The sequence below is a fragment of the Apodemus sylvaticus genome, chromosome 5 (assembly GCF_947179515.1).
Source record: "Apodemus sylvaticus chromosome 5, mApoSyl1.1, whole genome shotgun sequence".
NCBI classification, from domain to species: Eukaryota; Metazoa; Chordata; class Mammalia; order Rodentia; family Muridae; genus Apodemus; species Apodemus sylvaticus.
The window spans coordinates 10,315,207-10,338,809 of record NC_067476.1 but is presented as its reverse complement, the minus strand read 5'-3'; the positions used below and the strand labels follow the sequence as shown (position 1 = coordinate 10,338,809).

Genomic DNA, 23,603 nt, shown 5'->3' with positions numbered 1-23,603 from the left:
CCATTTCCTTAGATGATTTGAGACCCTAGGTCAGGTTTCTCCTCTTCCAGATGGTTGCAACGATTTTCAAAGAAACACTGAGTCTGCACTTGGCACAGAAGAATCTAAATGTGAGTTCCTATGAAAGCCAAGCCTCTGAGTATCCGATTCAGGCCCATGCTGCAGCCTTCAGCCAACAGAATGCTGAAGCCCCCTGAGGGCTCATATGGTCAGCTAATGGTATAGAGTGGCTGCTTGTCCCGGTCCAGACATCCAATGTCCAGCTAGACACAGACTCCCCCAAACCCATAGAAGCTAAGAGGCAAGAACTCTTAAATATTCCCAGTTTCATCTGGGCAAGGTGGCGCACATCTTTGATCCTAGCACTGGGGAGGCAGAGGCGGATCTCTGTGAGTTGGAGACTAGCCTGGTCTACAAAGTGAGTCTAGGATAGTCAGGGCTACACAGAGAAACCCTGTCTCAAAACCAAACCAACCAAACCAACATTTCCAGTTTCTTCCTCCTCCTCCTCCCTCTTCTTTATTCTATTGCTCCCCCTTGCAATCCTAGGGATTAAATCAAAACCACGCAGACATTTGCCAGCATTCTGCTACACCCCTAAGCTATACCCCTAGCCTTTTTTTCAAGCTTCGTGTGTGTCTCCCCCTTTCCCCATTGTGGTTACAATGGATTTCTAAAGACAACCGAGTCTGCATATGGCGTGGACGAGTCTAAAGGATGCAGACAGAATCCCGAGGATGCAGGATCACAGCCACATAGGTCTCAGCAAGGGAAAAGGAGAGAAACGGGGCTTGCACACTCAATCCTAGTGCTGGGCAGGGAGGGACGGGGGCGGGGGACACCTGGTACTTGACGGCCAGCTGACTTAGCCCACTTGGGGAGCTCAAGGCAGTCAAAGACCTGTCTAAAAGAACTGATGGTTGGGGTTGGAGAGATGGCGCAACAGTTAAGAACTCTAGATGCTATTTCAGAGGACCCAGGCTCAATGCCCAGCACCCACATGGTGGTTCACAACTGCCTGCTAACTCCAGTTCCAGAAAAACTGCTGCCCTCACTGGGCTGCTGTGTGCACTGCAAACACATGGTGCACATATATCCAGGCAAAACCCATGCACATTAAATTCTAAAATGAAACAAACAAAAATAATTGGCATCCACTGCGACCAGGTAATAAAAGGGACAGCATGGACCCCTTGGTGGCTGGCAGGATGCTCTGAAGGTAAATATCACCACATGGGCTGGGCTTTCCCTCCTCAGGACCCATCCCATAGTCAGAATTGGCTCACACAGCCAGGCAGGTCCCCCCTCCACCTCCCAAAGCCATTATCATCCTCAGGCGCTAGGGCAGGTACCTTGCAAAGGCCACTCGATGGTGTGGTTGAGATCCAGGGAGGGCTGCATGGAGAAGCCGGCTCGGAAGTTGATGTTGCTGATGCCCGATATTCTCACTGAGTGGCGACCGCTGCTGTATACCTAGTGCAGGTCCCCACCCACATCACCAGAGAATCAGGCATCAGGGCCCAGCTCCTGCCCACAGCTGGCACTACCCACAGCTGGCAGACTCCCACTCCTGCAGTATCTACTGTCTCACCTCTGTAGACACATGGGCAGTGTATCGAACAGACACAGAAGACAAACTTACCTGGTCTCCTTCTGGAGGTTTCTCTTGCTGTCCTCTTCTAACTGCTGCAGGCCCCTGCCTGTCCCCCTGCTTGTCTAGCCCTCAGCCCTCACACCCTCCTCTGCTCTTGACCATGCGCCCTTGTTGATGTATGCACACACCACTGCCCACACATGCCAGGCTTCCCGGCTGAACACCCGGTGTCCCTACCTTGATGGCCCACAGTCCGGGGTGCTCAGGCTTAAAGGCCACGACCTTGGCTGAGTCTGGAATGTTGAGGAGCACGTTGAGGCCTTCATCTGTCTGCAGGACCCTTCCTGTGGAAGCCCCAGGTGCCAATCAGTCCTCTATCTGTTCCCAGGCTTCCCAGCCTCCCTACCCCGTCTCCAGGAATCCGAAGCCCACCTATACCAGCCCCAAGTGTCCTTGGGACTGAAGAAGACTGTCATTTTAAGTCCCCCACTGGTCAGTTGTCACCAGCTTTCTCCACCTGCAGGGATACCACTTGATGTTCCCTCACTCCTTCCTAATTTCTATATCCTTGAAAATGAACCCCCTGCCCTTAAACTGTAGGGGTATGTGTGATACATTTGTGTGTGTGTGTGTGTGTGTGTGTGTGTGTGAGTGTGTGTACACATGTGTTCACGTGCACATATGTCAGAAGGCAGCTATCCGCAGCCAGTCTCACCCTCTCAGCATGCGGGGACCCAGGGATGGAACTCGGGTCATCAGACTTGGCAGCAAGCTCCTTTACCCACTGAGCCATCTCACTGGCCCATTTTTTCTTTTTTGTGGCAGGGTCTCTCACTGCACTTGGAGTTCACTGACTGGCCAAGGAGCTCAGGGACCACATGTCTCCACGCTCCGGTACTGAGGTTACAGTGTGGCTGCCCTGGATGGAGTTCTCCATGGATGCTGGACGGCCAGACTCTGTCTGCATGTTTGTGAGACAGACATTTTATTGGCTGAGCCATCCTCCCAGTCCCCTCCTCCCATGGCCTCTTTTTGTCCCCTTCTGGCCTTCCAGCTCAGTCTTGCATCTGAAGAGGAGGTGAGCCCTGGGGGACATACCCAGTGGGTCCCGGACTTCGATCTCAGGCCCCGGCCCGCTCAGTGCAATGGTGACCTCCTTCAGGCTGGGGTCAAAAGGGATTCTCCATGTGTGCTCCCCCTCCTCCTCATGGTCTGCCGACAGCAGGTGAACTTTCGAGGCCTGGATTGCGGACTCCACCCACTTTAGCACCTGAGGAGGGATGAGAGATGCTGGGCTAGCGGGTGTGCCCAGGGATGGACATGTCTGGCCAGGGAGTTCTCCATGGATGGAGGACTTCATCCACAAAAGCCACCGACGTGCCACTATCCTACACTGGGCCTGATCGGCTCTTCTGCTATCTTGGCTTCCAAACGATGCCTGTATGGGGACACAAGGTGACTCAGTGCAGAGAGGAACAGTCACGGGCTCCTGCAGCACAGGCTCCTGCCTCCCCTCTGCCTCTGGCTCCTGGGGGAACTGGAGTCTCCCTTCTGTGTGGTCATGGGGCCACAAGCTCCGCATGGGGTGCTAATCCTCACAGGTCTGTGTGGACCCTGCAGTCCATCAAATGTGCTCAATTAAAGCTCTGCAGCGTATGGCTGGGGGCAGTGTCCCCGGGGGAGTGCTCTCCTAGCATGCAGGAAGCCCTGGGTTTGATCCCCAGCACAGGAGAAAACCTCCCGGACCACACAATTCAAGGAAAAACACTGACTGCAACTCCAGCACTCAGTGGGAATGCTACTCACAGGCTAGAGCCTCCCTCCCAAGGACCTTTTTGGAAGAATGCCCACTGCTAAATGCGGAAGGAATGACATAATTAGGAAACCATCGTCTTGCAACTACTAATGAAATAATTGTTTTGGGCAAACATCCTCTTTGGATGTTAAAAGCACAGGGTGTAAGATTGATAGGGACTACACACCCACCCGGAGCGTGGGTGTCACCCCACAGACACTGAAGTCATGGGTGGGGGGAGATAGGGCCTTGCCATACACAGCTGCCTGTCACCACCGAAACCAGTGACACCATGTGTCATCAGCTACAGTAAGACAGCAAGGTGCTGCTTGTCTGTTGGTGTCAAGCAGCAGAAAGAAGCCACAACACCAGTCCTGAGACACCGCTACACACACACATACACATACAGACACACACACACACACATACACACAAACACACATACACACATGCATATACATACACACATACATACATATACACACACATACACACATACACACATACATACACACACATACACACATGCATACATACACACACACATACACACATGCATACATACACACATACACACATACATACACACACATACACACACATACACACATACATACACACACACACATATACACATACACACATACACACATACACACACATACACACATACATACACACAAACACATACACACACACATACACACATACATACACACAAACACATACAGACATACACCACACATACACACACAAACACATACACACTACACACATACACATACACACACAAACACATACACACATACATACATACACACAAACAAACACATACACACATACACACACAAACACACATACATACATACATACATACATACATACATACATACATACATATATACACATACACACATACACACACACACACACCAGCCACCACCAGCCCAGGCCTTGCAACAAACTCAAGTTAGACTGGAAGTAGAGAGTGAGTGATATCACGGGGCCAAGACTAGAATTTAGAACATGGGACCCAGCAGGGCCTCTTCAGCTGCTGTCATGACAATGAGCAGATGGCCCCAGACTTGAGAGGCCCTGATAGACACAACAATGAAGTAGAACAGGCAGCAATAATTAAAACCTGAGCCACACACGCTTCTTCAGAAAACATTGTGAGGGGCTGGGAAGATGACTCTGCGGATAAAGCCCGTGCCTTGCAAGAGTCAGGACCAGTGTTCAGACTGCCAGTGCTCAGATAAGAACCTGGGGGGCATGGCAGCCCACCTGTAATCCTTGTGCTTGGGAGGCAGAAGCAGGGGATCCCTGGACCAAGCCGGCCAGACTAGCCTAACCTGAAAATTCCGGGTGCTGAAAGAGACCCTGTATCAACCAACAAAGCGGAGAGAGAGCACATCAGATGTCAATTCATATCTCCACATGTACATAACACACACACACACGTGCCCTCAAACACACACGCATATACATACATGCAAAAAAAAAACAAAAACAGGCAAGGCATTTGGAGGCCAGTTGGGGGAAATTTGTACTAGATCACAGAAAGATTATTAATATTAGGTCATTCTATGCTACGAGGGAGAGTGGGGCGGGGGTGCCAGTAAGGCTCAGCTGAGCAGCATGCAAGAGACCCTGGGTTCTGTCCACAGCAGCCCAAATTAAACACAGTTAATTCGAAATCATTTATGGAAAAAGTATCATGACTCAGTAAAGCCCAGAGGGATAAAGAAGGAAAAGATGAGAGCAAATGCGAAATTGTTGGTAGCTGGGTGTCTTAGGGCGTGTCCTTTGTCTGACTTTTGAGACAATGTCTATGTAGCTCTGGTTGGTCTGGAAACTTACTAACAAGACCAGGTTGTCCCTGAACTCACAAAGGTCTGCTTGCCTCTACCTCTGAATGCCAGGATTAAAAGTGTATGTGGCCATTCCTGCCCCACCCCCCCACGACCCTGATTCATAGTAATTTTAGAAACTAAAAACCATTTTTAAATGATAATGACATCATGAGTTTGTCATACTCCTGGGTATGATGTTTGCTTGCCTGTATCAGTCAGCTGTAAATGCCTTCCTGGAATGCTGTCTGAGAAGGGAAAATTCTGTGATTGATTAGTAATGTCTGCCACGGATAAGAGACTAGAAACGAGTGGGAGTGGCTTTGTGTGCTACCTGCAGGCTTTTGTGGCCCTAACTGACAGTCATTCTGCTCTGCCTACCATGTGGCTTTTCACAGAAGGGAAGGAAATTGGAAGGTGTACCTGAGATTTCGAAAAGGAGCACGTTTTTTACTGAGAGGGGGTTAGGACATGTGCTGAGACCTCATATCACGGGATAAGAATTCAACTTCATTCTCCCATCTTTGCCTAGTTTTCTGAGAAATGTGCTTCTTGAAGAGGCTCCACCTGTCACGGCTGCTGGACAGGACAAGGTTCTTGGTCTCCATGGTAGCAGATGGAAGGAAGACAGTGCGGAGGAATCGGCGAAACTGGGGAGGCACTGCCAGATGGAGAAGGAGCAGCTCTGTGCCAGCTGCCTGTCCCTCAGTCAGGTCATACAGTGGGGACAGAGGACGGTGACCCAGAAAAGAAGTTGCCCCGGGCGACAACCGCCTGGACAAGTTACATCCGCTACTACATGGACAGAGCTACTGCAAGCTGTTCTAGATTGTTCTGGTGGGAAGAGAATGCCCCGCAGTTCAGGCTACCAAACCACAAAGAAGGCTGGGACAGAGACAGCACCCTAATGACCCCGGCATGAGGCAGCCTGTCCTGGGATTTGGAGGGGAATGTGATTCTCTCTCTCACAGCAAGTCCAGACCACCTTGTAGGGCCAGGCTTAGGGTCAAGGCCTTCTGGACCTGGCTGTGCCTCCAGGGCTCCAGAGCGGAACTGGGGAGCCTTCCGAGCAGGGTGCCTTCATTAAGCAAGCACAGTGTTTATTTGGCAACTGTGATGGCTTCCAGATGTCTATGGGGTGGGGCCTGGGAGCCAGCCATGTGCTGGCCTGAGCTCTGGCCGCTGATGGAGAAGGAAGGAAAGAATTTGGCCTTGTTACCCTCTGCCAGATGACTGCTGCTGGGCCCTCCGTGGCTGATAAATCATCCCCAGAGGCACCCCCAGGATGCTTGACAGCCAGGACAGCCGAGGAGGTTGAGGAAACTAAGAGGAGGAATGGGGCTCACAGCTACAGATGGGGAAACTGAGGGATTCACCTAGAGTCACAGAGGGAGCGCCCACCCAGTCCCAAGACTCTGCCCCTTGCCAGCTGTGTACCCCAAATTCTCTACCCAGCTCTGCCTTGCTGAGAACACTCTTGAGAGTGCACCCCTACTCTTCAGAGGGCTTCAGTGGAGTGGGGGAGGGGAAGAAACCTCTGCCACCACGCAGAAGACCGGGAGAGTTCAGCTGTGGTCTGTTCTCACCTAGTCTTTCCGGGTACCCAGCACCAAACTCAGTCTCCTTCCTACACCCTGGCCACCACCTCAAAAGGCAAGAGATCCCATCAGCACAATTGTGCCCAAGGGAGAGAGTGGGGAGGTTCCCCTGAAGGCCTACAGAACTGTGACCTGATGCTACCCCTGTCTTGCTCCCAGCAGCCCATGTTTCAACCTTTCCACTACCCTGAATGCTGCTGGAAGGGTTCAGGGTGAGACCATCTCAGGACTCTCCTGAACCTGTAATGGGAGCCTCCTGGTAGGAGCTGCCCAATCCCATTGTTGTAGAAGGCAAGTCACCTCTCAGCAAAGGGATTTGCAGAATCTGGGCAATTTGTTGGGTGTACCTGTTGCTATTAGACAAGATATGTGTCCTAACAAATGTAATGGACCCAAAACAGGCTAAGCTAAAGAGGAGGTGGGGGGTGGGGGGCAGTGGCCATGCAGCGGGGAGAGCTCAGTGCTCTCCTGGGAAATCAGAGGGCGACTTCCCTGGGAAGATAATATGGTCAGCTCTTCTGTCCATTGTCATCCCTGGCACTCTCCTGCATCATCAGCGTTTGTAGCTGGACTGAGCAAGCTTGTGTGCTGCATGGGTCACCTGGATGGTGCATGGGTACTAGCCAAAGCTTGGTTTTTAAAAATGTACTTCTTGGGCTTAGTTAGAACCATAGCTCGGTAGATTAAAAGTATGTGGTATGTACACATGAGACTCTGAGTTCAGATTCTCGGGACCACACAGAAGCTGGGAGCATGGGCACGGGCCTCGAAACCAACGCTGTGTCAGGGTGCACAGACAGGTGATCCCGGAGCTCACTCACCAGGCCATCTAAGCCACCTGGTAACTTTTGGGTTTAGTGAAATACTGTGACTCAAGAAGTCACCTGGAGAGCGCCTAGGGAGGATGCCCAGCACTGACCTCCCGGCTCCACATACACTCACACATGAATGCATATAGTTACATATGCCACACACCCTAGGGCAAGCGCAAGCTCACACTGTCCACCTTCAATATGGTCCCCTCTTGTGGCAGGATGGGGAGAATTCTAAAATTGCCTTGGCAGGGAGAGATGTTCTTCAATTCCCCTTGAACACTTTGGAACAAACTCCAAAAGAGGGTTCCTTCCATCTGTGAGGACAAGTTCACAACCCTAAAAAGCTAAGAGCCACAAGACAGAGGGCCGCTTGTTCAGACGGGCTGCCTCCTCCTGGATGGCACACACAGCAGGTGCTTCACAAATGACAACAGTGGAGTGTGCACAGTATATCAATCCTGATAGGACTGTGAAGGTCAAGGCATGCGCCTCCTCAAAGTCTGAAAGCCTTCTCCCAGATAGAGCCCCACTGGCCTGGCTTCCCTGGGGGATGACCACAGCTTTGGCTGTCCCAGACACTTTCCCTGGCTTGCTGAGGGTCTGGGAACATCTAGAAAGAGCTGGATCCAAGACACAAGGCTCTCCATGTACGGGAGCCCCCATGCTACCACCTGGAGCAGCTCAACCTGGCTGTCAGCGGTCCTGCTGTGTGAGACTCCCACAGCAAAATGTGGAAGGGCTCACCTGGGGTGCCTGGAGACAAGGACCCTGGCAAGCTGTCCCCAGCAACTTGCCTTGACTCTGTCTGATCAGACTCTGGAAGGAAGCAAGCTTCTCCCCTAAACGTGGGGACAAAACTGTCTTTCCACTCTGAGATGCCTCCCGCCCTTATGTGGGGCTCCATGCCAGGATAGGCTGACAAGCCAGGAATTAAAGCCTGTTGTGTCACAGAGAAGTATAAACGCCATCTGTCAACAGGGAGCCGAGGCACGCTAATCTAAACACGGCCCCAGAGACCAGTCCTCTCAGCTCATAAATACACAGCTCACCAAATCCATCCTCAAGGCCACTGCCTGCCCTGGAGGCACCATCTTTTCCAGAGCAGCAGGCATGGGAACCCAAAGTACTCTGTCCCCCAGGCACTTCCTGGTCCCTCCTGGGTGTGTGCTTAGGGGTGCCCTCCGGGGCCCAGCCCTGAGGGCTCTCACAGTCTGGATAATCACACGCCCACAAGATGAAAACTCTGCAAAGCAGTGCAGAGAGCTGAGGAGGGATGTGGAAAGAGGTTCGACCTTGGCAGGAAGTTGAAGATGGCTTCCTGGGAAGGCGTGGTTATCAGCTGGGCCAGGAGCTGGGAGGAGGAGGCCTGAGCAAAGGCACTGGGGCCGAAGAGCGGGAGAGGGGCTGGTTGGACTGTGAGGAGTGGGCAAGAGGAAGCACGGCAAGAGATAAGGGTCTGGGTGTGCAGGAGGGGCAACAGGAGGGGAATGGGGTAGTGTCCTGGGGTCCACACATAGGTCATTCCAAATAGACTCAAGAAAGCTTGTGTCAGTGTTGTGTGACAGCTGCAGCTCTGCCCGGTGGTTCCACGACCATGCCTTGCCCTCAGCTAGTGCTGGAGGGTTTACAACATAGAGATAGGCCTCTGGGTTCCACTAGAGATGGTGGTTAGGCTCTGTATTACTGGGAGGATGGACACGGTAAAGATGGGCTTTGGGGAGGAGATAGCTGTCATTTGGCCAGGGAGCAGGACGGGGCACAGATGCCTGATATGTTGTGGGCTTAGTGGATCTGGGAGCTGGACCCTAAGGTAGTGGCGTCAAAGCAAGTCCCTCTCCTGCTAACTCCCAGGATCCTGGACCTGGTCTGTGGTCTTTTTGCCCCAGACTCTGGGATAGTGTCTGAAACTACCTCACGATCACCTTCCAGCAACGGGACATAGGCAGCACCCCAAGGTGCTCCTCCAAGCCTCAGCCTCTTTACTTTCGGGGTGTTTCCCAAGTACTTGCCTGGGGGTTCAGGAGATTTGAGGAGACAATACAGAGGCTGGAGGTAGATACTCAGCACTACTCAGTGACAGCCTCCAGGCAAAGCTGACACATACATCGCCATGCAAGACCCAGCACCCTCACCCACAGGGGCAGCAGGCTTGGCAGGAGGATCTGGTGGTGGTTCTGTGGTGGCTCACCTCCGACACCTGCTGCTTGTCCAGCTGGAACACCTGGCCAGAGCTGGTGGAAGCAATCTCTTCGAAGGCCAGGTAGCCAGGATGCGTGCGGTCACCACAGTCCCCAGTCAGCACAAAGACCACCTGGAAGATAGGCAAATAGGCCCGTGCTTTCTACTGTAATCAGGAGAGACAGGACCCCAACCACAGGAGACACGGGAATAGAGTGTCCCGTGCGGGGGTGGGTGGGGATCGGGAGAGACACATGCAGGGCAGGGGTAGGGCAGGGGTAGGGCAGGATGCAGGGCAGGGGTAGGGCAGGATGCAGGGCAGAGGTAGGGCAGGATGCAGGGCCAGAAACAGCAGGTGCTTCTTGAGTAGCGTGAAATCTACAAGAGAACCGTACTGAAGCAGACTCCTTTTGGCGTGGCCCCTGGAGGCTACCGTGAGAAAAACCCTGAAGAGCTGTAGAAGATTCTAGACATGGAAGTGGCTATGTCATCCCAAACCTTGAGAGGTTTTCCCCAAGAGTAGACCCGCCCTTCTCCCCTCCTCAGCCATCAGTGCAAAAGCAAGAGGCAGAAGTTCTGACCCGGCTTCTGAGCACACAGGACAAGGCTTCCTGAGCCACAAGCAAGGACCAAGGACTGACAGAGGGTGGAGAAGCATTGCATGAAGGGAAGATGGGGGTGGGGCTGCATCAGGGCAAACCTCACCAGGAAGTGAGGGCTCCTAGGCCCAGAGCTGACAACCATGGTCCCTTTTCTGAGGAGTGGCTAGGCTCCAGAGGTCCAGGGGTCCAGGAGAGACGCCACTCTGCAGTGGCGCATCATGCTGCCTGGCCTGGCCTTCTGCACAGCTCCCACCCTGTCCCTAAGCCTCTCACCTGCGACTGCTTCAGCTGCAGGAGCTGCAGAAGCTCATTCTTCTTGTGGTAGTCCTTGGCACGGGCATCGGAGAAGACGTAGATGAAGGAGCCAGGGTTGGCAACCTCCACAGCGGCCTTGATGGCACCCACACTCATCTCTGGGCAGTCGCCACCTCCCTGGAGGGTTGAAGTGTGTCAGCGGCTGCCATCCACCTCATCTATGAGGGGGCAGCCTGGATGACCCTCTAAAACCAGTGGGAATTGGAAGTCACCTCAAACCCCTCAGTGTGGCTTCACTGGGTCAGGCTGTGGTCCCTGTCAGTCCCTCCCAGCATCTGCCCTGCAGCGACTTTAAGCAGGTATTACTCTTTCTCTCTCTCCTGCATGAGTGACAGTCCCATCTTATAGAAGGTACGGAAAAGGGGGGGGGGGGCGCTGAGACAGGAGCCAGCCTTACACACATGAGTGTGTAAAGCTATGGTGTTTGCATATGTACTCACATGTGTGTGCACACATATGGAAATGGTCGCACACATGTGTGTGAGTGTGTGTGGAGGTCAGAGGTCAACATAACGAGTCCTCTATCCTCACCTTACCTTTTCAGATCCATCTCTCACTGAATATGAGCTCATTAACTGTTCAGTATACCAGCCAACGGGGGCTCTGCGATCCCCCTGCCTCTGCTTCCTCAGAGCTGGGATGACAGGCATGGGCAGCCACACCCAGCTTTTTACAGGTGGACAGGTGAACTTTACCAACTGAGCTGTCCCCCAGCTCATTACCATGTGACAAGGGAAGGCTGAACGGAAGGGAACAGCCTCAAGAAGTCCTGTGACAGCCAAGGCGTAGGGAGTAAAGGTCGGAGTTGAGCAGGTCAAGGCCAGAAGAACAATGCTTTCTGTCACTCGCCCTGACATCAGTCCCTAAAGGAGACACATTCACACCCTCCCTGCCTGGCAGCACCTAGAGGTTTTGTGAGGTAAGAACTCATGCCTGCTGGAGCAGCCGACCCCACAATACGCTTTTCCTTTTCTGAAATAATTGATTATTTTATTTATTTACATTTCAAATGTTCCCCCTTCCCGGTATCCCTTCTGCAATCCCCCCATCCCATCCACCCTCCCCTTTGCCTCTAAGAGGGTGCTCCCCAGCCTCCCACCCACTCCTTCCTCACCTCTATAGCATTCCTCAGAAGGACTTCCTGAGCCCCAGGTGTTCTAGACCCTGCTCCAGGCCCTAGGAGATCCAGACAAGAAGCAGGCCTTGCCTGTGGAGTCCCTGCTCTCAGAAGGCTGGTGGCCTCAACTGTCAGAAGGACAGATGCTGGAGCCAGGTGTTTTGTGAGACTCCGACACCCTAGTAGCCAAGGCCATGTAACCCAGGCTCTGATCTGGCTTAGGGGTCTGAACTAAGCTGTCCCTCAAGCCTTCACATATACCTTCAGTGGAACAGCATCTCACCTCACCCATTTATTAAAATTTCACCCGGAATCCACCAGGGCTCTGTGGAATATTTGTTTCATGGACTAAGGAAAGGAGGCAGGAAGTACTGGCTTCTAGAACCCAAGCTAAGGTGTGGGCTGAGGGGGAGAGGTCCGGTAGGGAGGAGGGCGCCGGGCGCCATCTTGGCAAGACCTTGGATTCTGTCATGGAAAAGGAAGAACAATAAAGATGGTGGGCAGCCCACCTGAACATAGAGTTCTCTCAGTTCTCTCTGAAACACCACCGGGTCAGCCGTTAGGGTCACCGGGCCAATATCTGTGGAAAGAGAGAGATGCCAGTCCATCAGTGTTCCCAAGCCCTTTCTGCCGCCCCACCCATTTCTACTTTTGAAGGGAAAGGGATGCTGGGAAAACAGATGGAACAGGAAATAGTTGTTCTACTCTGGAACAACAGCAAGCAGCCAACACCAAGTACAGCAGGAAACAGGAAGTTTCCCAGAAAGTCCAGCTTCACGTCAAAGGGACGGCAAGGAAAAGCTGAGAGCCACACACTGGATATGGAGGGGGACGTGAGGCAGGGGACATTCCTCCAATTTGGTGAAACTTAAGGCCACTCCACTGCCTCAGAAGAGAACACACATTTCTGAAAGATCAAGAGCTAATAGTCTGTAGACCTGGCCACTCTGCTCAGAGCTATCGAAGCAAGTGAAATAAAAATCCTGGTGCCCACAGAACCTTCTGCTCAGGTGTTCATAACAAAAGTCATGTCAAAGTTCTTGAACTGACAGTGACTGCCAGACAGACTTCATCTTGGGTGATTATGGGCTCAGACAGCTAAAAAGCGGCTTACGGATGGGCAGCGTACACAGTGTGGATAGTTGACAAAAAGACGACTAACTTCCTGGAAGAACAAAGCAGGGTGGCAGGAGGCTCCATTCTTGTGCTCAGGATGCTATGATGTCTAAAGCTAAGGAGTGGTTCCTAGAATTTTCTATTTAAGGATCGTGGCTCTTGGTGGATTGTCAGGAACTGGAGTGTGGATCGTGAAGCTGTTGATAATGAGGACTACTGTGATCAGTTCCCAAAGCGAGCAATAAAACTAATGAAACCAGCAGGCAGGAGTGTGCACGGGACTCCCGCGAGGGAAGCTGTGAGACAGAAGCCAGATTTCAGAGTGGATGCCCACCTCCCTTGGTGAGAAGCCGCTACAGGGCTCTCCTGTCCTGGAGCTTGAAAAGGCAGAAGGACCAGCTGAAGCTACAGCAGTGCTCTAGATCCTGAAAGCAGTGTGGCTTCATAATGGGCCATCCGCTGAGAGCGCGGCCGAGACGCACGCATTTGGTATCTGTTGATTTGGTTTGACAGCTCGGTGCTCACACCTGGGCGGTGACATGTAGTCCCCTAGCCATTGCCCAGCCCCCAGTCATTTCTATGTCAATAGTAGCTCAGGCTACTTAAAATATAGATAGAAAGACAGACAGACAGATGGAAGATAGATAGATGATAGATAGATAGATAGATAGATAGATAGATAGATAGATAGATGATAGATGATAGATAGGGTAGGTATGAATGGATGGATGGGTGAGTGGGTGGATGGATAGATGTGGGGATGGATGGGTGGATGTATGGATGGATAGACAGCTATAATGGATGGATGGATGGAGAGATGGTGCTGGTTGGGTGAGTAGGTGGTGGATGACCGCTCTGCCTCAGGTTTGTCTTCACCATTGTTCTGCAGGGAAGATGGAAGGTCAGTCACTGCCCAGGTTTCCTCTCTTGTTTTTCTTTTTCTTTGAATGTTTTAGAACATTGGTTTTTAAAAGTCATATTTTCTTTTGGCCTATGCATGCATGTATGTACGTATGAAGTGCATGCATGTATAAGCACGTTCACACATGTGCATGCATGCATGTGTGTGTGTGTGTGTGTGTGTGTGTGTGTGTGTGTGCATTCACACGTATGCATGTATCCAGGCCAGAAGCTGACGCCAGGTGGCTTCCTCCACCACTCTCTCCCGTCTCCATGGAGATAGTATCTCCCCATTGCCTTCAGAGCTCTTCTACTCAGCTAACCCAGGCAGCTAGCTCAGGGGTCCCATCTCTGTCTCCCGTGCACTGGGATTGCATGTGGACCGCCATGCTGTCCCCTGACATTCACCTGGGTGCTGCGGATCTGGACCCCAGCACCCCACTTACATAGCAAGCGCTTTTACTTCCCCAGCTCCTCAGTTCATAAAAGACTTATTTTTATATGTGTGTATGGGGGTGGGGGGGACTCATCTCAGGAGAGCTAACTCAGTCAGAGGTGAGGGGGATGACAAATGAATACCATCAACTGGTTCCTGAGGGTGCCCTCTAATGATCTAAACCTCTCCCCTGGGCTCTGAATTACCACATGGGAGAGCTAAAGTTTCCATAAGTTAGCTTTGGGGTGGGATACAGGCCACAACAATGGTGTTGACAGGCATGGGTCTGTTGCTGTCAGAGATGGGATTTTTTTTAGAAAACATCTCATGTAGCCCAGGCTACCCTAGAACTCTTTATATAGCTAAGGATGACCTTGAACTCTTGATCCTGCAGTTTCCACCTCCTGAGTTGCTGGGGTACAGGTAAGCACTGTCTCAGTCTCTGCAGTGCTGGGTGGAACCCCAGGCTTCGTGCATGCTGGGAAAGCCACTGAGCCACACCCCTAGCACAATAAAGTCTACTATCGAGTCCAGGGAGACAAAGCGGCCTGACCAAAGAATTACGAGCAGGGATCGGGAGAGATGGGGCTGGAATCTGGGTCATTCTGACCCTAGCTCCAAGCTGCCAACCAAGCTAGAGGCTGCAGATGCTCAGTGCTCATTCCCTGGGCCTCACACTCCTGGAGGGGAGGGAGGTTCGTGACTGAAGAAGGACATTTGCCAAACAGCTGGGCAGATGTAGCGTGCAGCCCCTAAAGGCTGGGCATGCTGGCCGTGGGAATGATTAAGCTGTGACCTTGACTTCCCCCAGCCACCCTCCTGCGTGTGAGTCCCAGAAGCCGGGCCCAGGCTCATCCCTTACATGGGAGCTTCTTTTCTGCGTGGAAGCTAAGTCTCTGGGGTATGTGTAGGGCATGCAATGTTGGAACAGTCCAGGTGCTCTGCAGACCCCTTGTCTGGCCCTGTTGGTCCCAGTGGGAACAGTCAGGGTTGTAGCTGGGCCTCAAACTTCATCTACAACAATCTCTCATCCTCTAGGTAAGGACTCTTCCCAGATCTTTCCTTTCCCGTGATCAAATAGCACTTGAGTCCCATAGCCATCTCTCTCTCTCTCTCTCTCTCTCTCTCTCTCTCTCTCTCTCTCTCTCTCTCTCCCCACCCACGCGCGTGCGCGCACACACACACAATCCACACCCCCCACAGTAAGGTAGAGTTCCCTACCCTGCCACCACCCTGCCCTGCTTCTCCAGGACTCAGCTGTCCCATCTCTAGGAGACAGAGGCTGGAGAAGTGGCTATGCAGGCTGCTGGGACTCTGACATTTCCTGAGCCTGAGCCAATGTGTGGGGATATCTTTAAAAATATCCCCAAATGACAGGTATGATGACAGTCATAATGAGACAAGAAACACTAGGCCAGTGGCTCTATCCAAAGAACAAAAAACTGTCTCAGAGCCTTTGCTGTGCCCTTCAGGAGTCCAGAAGCCCCTGGAAGCCTCCGGCGGGTAGAATGCTCGGTGGGTCTCGGCTCAGTCTGTTGCTTCCCCTTCAGGATATACTGGGCCATTGCTCTGCTGGCCTCAAAGCTTCTCTTTCTGCCATTCCCTATGCCCAGATTGCTGTTTCCAGGCCTGTTAGATCCTTCTCCACCCAACAGGTACCTCAGCTCACTGTGAGAGCGACAGGCATCACGACCAGACACCTAGGAGCGTGGTACTCTGAGTCTTCCTGGCTGCACTGAGGCACCATGCAAGCTGGCCTAGCCTAAGGAACTCTTCCACCCTTACCTGTTGGGTAAAGTTGACACTAAGGCCTTAATCCCACATCCCAGCCCTCTGTGGGGTCTCCTCTCTCAGATCCATCACCTATTATCCACAGGCAAGAACCTCCCCAGCACCCAGCACCCAGCACCCAGCACCCAGCACCCAGTACCCAGCACCCAGCATCCACCTTTCCTTTTCCCTCCATCCCCTCCCCTACAAAGACTCAGGTCTAGAAAACCCTTGACAAGGAAGTGTCTGGCCCAGTCAGGCCATGACATGAGCCAGGCTGGTCCCCAGCACACATTCAGGTTTCATTTCTGCAGTAGGATGACTGCCTCAGGATGAGGAGAACCAGCTGGATGCAGCTGACACCTTACAGGTGCTTGGATCTCCAGCCTCCGGGAGAAGTGCCTGGAGCTAGACCAGAGCAGTGAGGACCCTCTGGCTGAGGGGGAAACCCTTGGCTAAAGGGCTTGTCAGCATAGGAGGGAGAACTCTAAGCTAAAGGAATAGGGGCCCCTTGAGAATCAAGGGAAACAACAAGCTAATTGGGTGAAGACCTCCCGTCCAGGGGAAGGAAACCCCAAGGCTGAGGGAGGGAGGAGTCCTGGCCAAAGGGGTAAAAGACTTTAGGCTAAAGGAGAGAGGGCTGTCGGGCAGAGGGAGTGATGCTCCTTCGACTTGGGCATAAGAGCAAAATCAGGGTGGGGGGAGACAATGAACACACACACACACACACACACACACACACACACACATGCTCCCACACATGCTAAAAAGCTGCCCTAGCCATGGGTAGTTCTGACCACTGTACCATGAGTCCAGCCCAGCCAGCCCAAACTCCCTCAGGATGGCAGCTGGTTGGAGACCCAAAGGCAGGGGGGACTCTGGAAGGTTCGAACTTGGCCAAGAGTCAGACATGTGCAAATTTAAACAGGGCATCATCTGTCCTCTCTCAGTTTAGCCTCAAGTTCTTATATCACACTAAGCAGAGACACAGGCCAGGATGTGATAAACAGTCTCCCAGGGTGTCCTGGGCAGGGTAAAATACAGGGAGGATTTTCATACTGATCAAAATGCAAAAGGCAGGGTCCACTTCCATGGAGCAGTTTCATTTCTAGGAACACACACATAAAATAAAAATAAATATATCTATTTTTTTTAGAACGATCACTTTGGAAAAAAATTAAGATTGTATGTGTATATGAAAGCAGCTGAGATGGCTCAGTGGGTACGTGAGCTCGTCACCAAGCCTAATGACCTCAATTTAACTCCCAAAAGCCACATGGTAAGAGGAGAAACAAACTCCCAAAGGTCGTCCTCTGGCCTCACATTCATACAATCATACACAATTAAATGTTTCTTTTACAAAGGGAATATATGTATGTAAGTCAGATAAGCTGGCTATATATTGTTATATACATGCACACATGCATGCACACACACACATACACATTTACATATGCAAATACATATACACACATGCACACACCACATACATGGCCTGAAAGGACATAATAATATTAAAGTTTGCATTTCTTTTCTTTTTCTTTTATTTTATTTGAGTACACTGTAGCTGTCTTCAGACACACCAGAAGAGGGCATCAGATCTCATTACAGATGGTTGTGAGCCACCATGTAGTTGCTGGGAATTGAACTCAGGACCTCTGGAAGAAAAGTCTGCTCTTACCTGCTAAGCCATCTCTCCAGCCCCCAAAGTTTGCATTTCTTGAACACTGTATTCTTAGAATGTTTTGTAAATGTATATTCATTTTGCTTCTTTGGGTTTGGGGTTTGGCCTGGTGATGGAACCCAGGATCTTGTGCAGGCAGAGCATGTGTTCCTCCACTGGGCTCCGCCCCCATCCCCAGTCTGGCAATGTCTGAAGGAAACAGATTATTAACTGGAAGAGTTGAACCCTGAGCCAAAGCCTGACAAAGAACAGAAAGGAAGAGTGTCCTACGGTTTGAACAGACTTACCCAAATGCAAGCCTCCGGCGCGAGTACTTGAGCCAAAAGCCAGCTTAGTATTAGAGAGAAAAGCCACCGTGACTGGGGGACTAAAAAGGAATGTGGGAACCAGTCACATCGAAGGGATTGCCTATGTAGGTCAACAGGAAACAGAGCCTAGCAACGTCACAACAGAAGCTGGACATTTACCTGCTGAAATCAATGTCCATTCCAAACCGTGTGTGTGGGGTGTGTGTGTGTGTGTGTGTGTGTGTGTGTGTGTGTGTGTGTGTAAAGACAGGGTCTCGTGAAGCTCAGGCTGGCCTCAGACTCCCTCTATAGTGGAGGAAGATCTTGAATCTCTGATCTCCGGCCTCCTCTAGGTCCCAAGCACTGAGAATACAGAGCCAGGTCACCACTCCCAGTTTTACATGGTTCTAAGAACCATACTCTTTTGCACAGGTTAAGCAAGGGCTCTCTCTCCCTGATGGGTGACACCCTCAGCCCTATCATGGGAATGTTTTTTTTCTGTCTGCTCGTTTTGATTTTACTTCTCATTTGGGTTTTTCTTCTTGTTCAGTTTGGCATGCCCTTTGGTTTGAGGTGTTAGAAATAAAAATGTCATCCTTTTGCACAATGACTTCAAACCAAAACAAAAGAAACCACCAAACACACTTCTTCAAGCCAGGATCCTGGGGCTCAGTCTGAAATTCCGCTTTTGAGTGTATGTTTACAACACACATACAGCCCTGGGGTTGACCCCGGGATCAAATGACAATTGTGAAACAATTGACCAAAAGACGACCAGTAGCCAGCAAAAGAATCAACCTGTAAATGATGAGATGCCCATGGTCACCACCTTTCTTTACACCACTCTGCATACCCGGCAGAGGAAGGAACCGGAGGGGAGCAGGGCCAGCGCCTGTGCACACTGGTTGTTACCCTGGGAGACACCACCAAAGCTGAGTTTAAAGACAAAATTCTAAGGCCTAGGGAGCAGACTCAGTAGCAAAGTGCTGTCTGCACAGAGAGGATCTGAGTTCAGATACACAGTACACATGTAAGCACCAGCTATGGTTGTATATCCCAGAACCCCAGCCTGGGAGAGGTGGAGACAGGAGGATTGCTGGGACTCTCTGGCCAGCCAGTCTAGCCCAGTCAGGAGCTCCAGGTTGAAGGAGGGATTTTGTCCCCAAAAACAAGGTAGATGGAGACCAAGGCAGATATCCAATATCAACCTCTGGCCTGCACACACACACACACACACACACACACACACACACACACACACCTTCAGTAAAAAAAAAAAAAAGTCTGGAAGGTAATAAATGTATGAAAAAATTGTTGCCAAACATTCTAGAAATACAGATTTTCAAAAATGAAATCCCGGATCAAAATGGTACCACGTGAGAATGAACGCAGTTAGAACTGGTCTTAACGGAACTGGAGGAACTGGTAGGAAAATCTAGAGCCTGGTGACAGAAGCGTGTCGGCAGAAACAGAAGCAGGTCTGGGCAGCAGCAGATCCCGTCAAATGGTAATTACAACTGAACTAGAGATAAAACAAGATTCTAAGCAAAATCTCAGTCAATTTTTAGAAGATTTTGATTTTGTATTATGTTATTCATATCTTTATTGTTTATTATTTTAATTAATTCACTCATTTTTGTGGCAGAATCTTATTATGTAGAAATGGCTGACGTGGAATTTGCCACGTAGAGCAAGTTGGCCTCGAACTCACAGAGCTCTACTTGCCTCCACCTCCTAACCAGTAGTGTGGATCACCTGACTTTAATTTTTATTTGTGTGTGTGTGTTTGTGTGTGTGTCTGTGTGTGTGTGTGTCCCACATGCGCACGCGCTACATCTATGACTGTGTGAATGTGAGTGTAAGTGTCCCAGAGTCCAGAAAAAGGAGTCAAGTTCCCTAGAACTAGATTTACAGGCAGTTGCCTGCTACCCAGAGTAGATACTGGAAACCAAACTTGGTTTCTGTAAGAACAGCCAGAGTGCTTAGCTGCTCCAGCCACAGCTGATTTTTTAAAAGAAGTTAACAGAGGTTTTCTGTTACCTAATATTTCATCTGAAAGAATAAATACTTCAGAATAGTTTTTAAACGAGGAATACGGAGGAATGGGATGTTGCTAAGCAACAAAATGTGTGCTTAGAAAGCACTTGGATGGCGGGGACAGGGGAGTCAGAGGTTCAGGATCATCCCTGGGTACACAGGGAACCTGGCTGCATGACACTGCCTCAAAGCAATAAGAAGCGTGAACTGGCTTCTGGGTTCTGTCTCTAGAATCATAAAAACACAGAGGTGAAATGAGGTTTATAAATAGAAGGAGAAACTGCTGTAAGTCGCTGTAGAAATGGGGTCTAGAAGACAAAGGAGAAGCGGGACCTGAGTTCATAGGGCCGTTTCCCACGAGGTTAGGAGTTAACGATTCTGAGCCCAGGCCTGTCCACGCCGGAATGGAACAATGAAATAAGTGGTTGGCGGACAGACGTGGGAAGCCAGGTTTGTCAGCGTTGGAACGGGAGGCTAGAGATAAGCCACATGTGTTCGGCCTGTCTCTACGTGGACAGGGGTTAGGACAGTGCATGTGGTAGTGATTTAGGGCTGGAGACATCAGTACGAAGGCATGTTCTCCTTGGAGGACACTGCTGTGCGTTAGGCATCCTTCCTGCTGCTTCGATAAGAATACAGCAGAATCAAGGTTGGGGGAGAAAGGTGTGTTTGGCCCCAAGGTTATGGTCCACTGGGTGGTGGTGGCACACGCCTTTAACTCCAGCACAGAGGAGACAGAGGCAGGTGGGTCTCTGAGTTCAGAGTGGCCAGCCTTCTCTGAGTTCCAGAACAGCCAGGGCTATACAGAGAAGCCCTGTGTCAAAGCAGGAGGAGGATTTAGACCATGTCCTAGGACACCTCGTGTGTCAGGATGTAGCAAGCAGGGAATACCTGTGTTCCACCAGCTCCCTACCCCTTCCACAGCTGAAAGGGTCTGCTGCCTGCATTTGGGGTGGGCCTTCCCGCCTCAGTCCATCCACTCTAGAAACCCCTTCACAAGTATAACCAAGAGCGTGCCTCGTTAACGCCTGAGGTGTTCCTTCATCCAGTCAAGCTGACAGTTTAAATTCGCTATCACAAGGCGGTTATACCCAGAAACGCTGTGGCCAGCGGGATGGTTCACTGGGTAGAGGTGCTTACTGCTAAGCCTTAGGACCTAAGTTGAATGGTGGAAACCACATGACAGGAGAGAACTGACTTCTACAAGTTGTCCTCCTACCTTCTTGTGCATGACATGACACATGTCTGCTCAGCCTCTCCCCAGTAATTACTTAATGTATAAATGGAGCAGGGCAGTGGTGATGCACGCCTGTAATCCCAGCACTTGGGAGGCAGAGACAGGCGGATTTCTGAGTTTGAGGCCAGCGTGACCTACACAGTGAGTTCCAGGATAGCTAGAGCTATACAGAGAAACCCTGTCTTGAAAAGAAAGAAAGAAAGGAAGGAAGGAAGGAAGGAAGGAAGGAAGGAAGGAAGGAAGGAAGGAAGGAAGGAAGGAAGGAAGGAAAGAAGGAAGGAAGGAAAGAAGGAAGGAAGGAAAGAAGGAAGGAAGGAAAGAAGGAAGGAAGGAAAGAAGGAAGGAAGGAAAGAAGGAAGGAAGGAAAGAAGGAAGGAAGGAAAAAAGAAGTTTTTTTAAAAACCAGAAATGCTGATAGAAGAAGTTCTATTTATACCCAAGTCTCCCTGCTCTGCTGTGAAAGCGGTTAGCAGAGACCCTTAAACACCACAAAAGCATTTAGCACCAGAGCCTGGCCGCTGACACTGTTCCCCTACAAATCCAGCAGGACTCCCTGGGAAAACAGCTAGTTCCACACAACATGTGCCTGCAGCATCTCTCAGTGCCAAGGCACGCATGGGGCTTAACACTGTAGGCCCCGGGCCTGCAGTTTAGCAGAGCACCTTCCCAGCAAGCACTGGGCCCCAGGGTTCCACCCCAGAGTGGCAGAAGGAGATGGAAGTGGGGGGGGGAGGGTCAGATGTTCAAAGTCACTCTCAGCTACACAGTAAGTTCAAGGCCAGCCTGGACTACATGAAACTTTGTATAGAAGTTATAAATGTATCAGTAAAGAAGAACAATGTTTTAAAACCCTGTGCTGCCCTGGGAATTTGCATAGGAACACAGAAGCCAAGCAAATTAGTTTCCAAGGACCAAAGCCTGAAGAGTCGGAGCCAGGAAATAAGCAAAGTAGTCTTGGATTAGAACAAGAAAAAAATGGATGTGTTTCCATGCCAAACAAGATACATGACTACATGATAAATAAGTAAACAAATGAGAAAGACAAGGCCACTCCTCTACTCGGGAAAATTCTGTCACTTCTGACGATGTTCCAGAAAAGGCAGTGGGACATCTCCCTTTGCTAGAATGGGCAGCACCTTCCAAAGAGGCAGCAGGGAAAGAGAGCAAGGACTCCTCCCCTCACACTGGAGGGCCCTGGCCAGCACCCGAGCAGGCACCGGCAGGGCTTGCTGGCCACCCTGTTGGAAGTGCACATCCTTCCTAGATACGGTCGCCCTGGCATTGGATCTCTTTGTCCTTCTCCACCCCGAACCACCTAACTAGCAAAGTGTGGTGATAAAAACTCCCCATGGCTGGAGAGATGGCTCAGTGGGTGAAGCGGCTGCGGCATGGTGTGAGGACATGAGTTTGTATCTCTGGTACCCATAAAAAAAAAACCCAGGTATGGCAGTGTGCACCTGTTACAGGAGTCCTGGGGCAAGGGATGGAGACCGGCGGATCCTGGGGTCTCAGTGGCCAGTCAGTCTGGCTAAAACGGCAAGCCCGTGGTCAGGGGGAAGTAAGAAGTACTTACTCAAAAGGTAAGGTAGAGGGGGCAATGGAAGAGCTGCGAGGCTGGCCTTGAGCCTCTGCATGGACACCACACGTGGACACCACACCGTCCCAAAAAACAAGGTGACATTGACTTCTTGCACGCGTATGCACACAGAGATATGTATTCATGAGCTAATTTACATGTATAACACACACATGCACACAAGCACACATGCACACACATATGCTCATATACACATATGCATAGAGCCAGGATAATTTTATAAGATGAACTTAAATAAGTAGCTATTAATAATTATATCTAATTATAATATAAAATTATATTAGTTTTCCCCTTTTTTTCAAGACAGGGTTCTTCTGCGTGGCCCTGGCTCTCCATGAACTCACTGCAGACCAAGCTGGCTTCGAATGCACAGAGACCACCTGGCTCAGCCTCCTGAGTGCTGGGACTAAAGGTGTACACCACCGCCACCACCACCAACAACAACCCCCTGGCTATATATTAGAATTTTTTTTTTTACTCTGTAGGCCAATTTATTTTTAATTTCAGGTAAAAGGATTTAATGCCAAGAAAATAAAAACAAAGCAAATACATTTACATATATCTAATTTTATAAAAGCAAAATACACCATTCCAAGTACGCAAGTGGGAAGAAATGCAAAAAGGACAAAAGTCAATAGATTCTCTGTATGAATATTGAAGACCTTCAAAGCCCAG

At 50.6% G+C, this 23,603-nt stretch overlaps 1 protein-coding gene across 1 annotated transcript in view; it reads right to left on the bottom strand.

Annotated features, from left to right (window-relative positions):
• Hmcn2 (hemicentin 2) overlaps window positions 1-23,603 on the bottom strand; it is a 146,614-nt gene that overhangs the window by 117,521 nt on the left and 5,490 nt on the right. Inside the window, 6 exon segments of the mRNA XM_052182128.1 lie at window positions 1,353-1,473; window positions 1,832-1,938; window positions 2,693-2,864; window positions 9,841-9,963; window positions 10,706-10,864; window positions 12,374-12,444. Coding sequence (XP_052038088.1) covers window positions 1,353-1,473; window positions 1,832-1,938; window positions 2,693-2,864; window positions 9,841-9,963; window positions 10,706-10,864; window positions 12,374-12,444 — 753 coding nt within the window.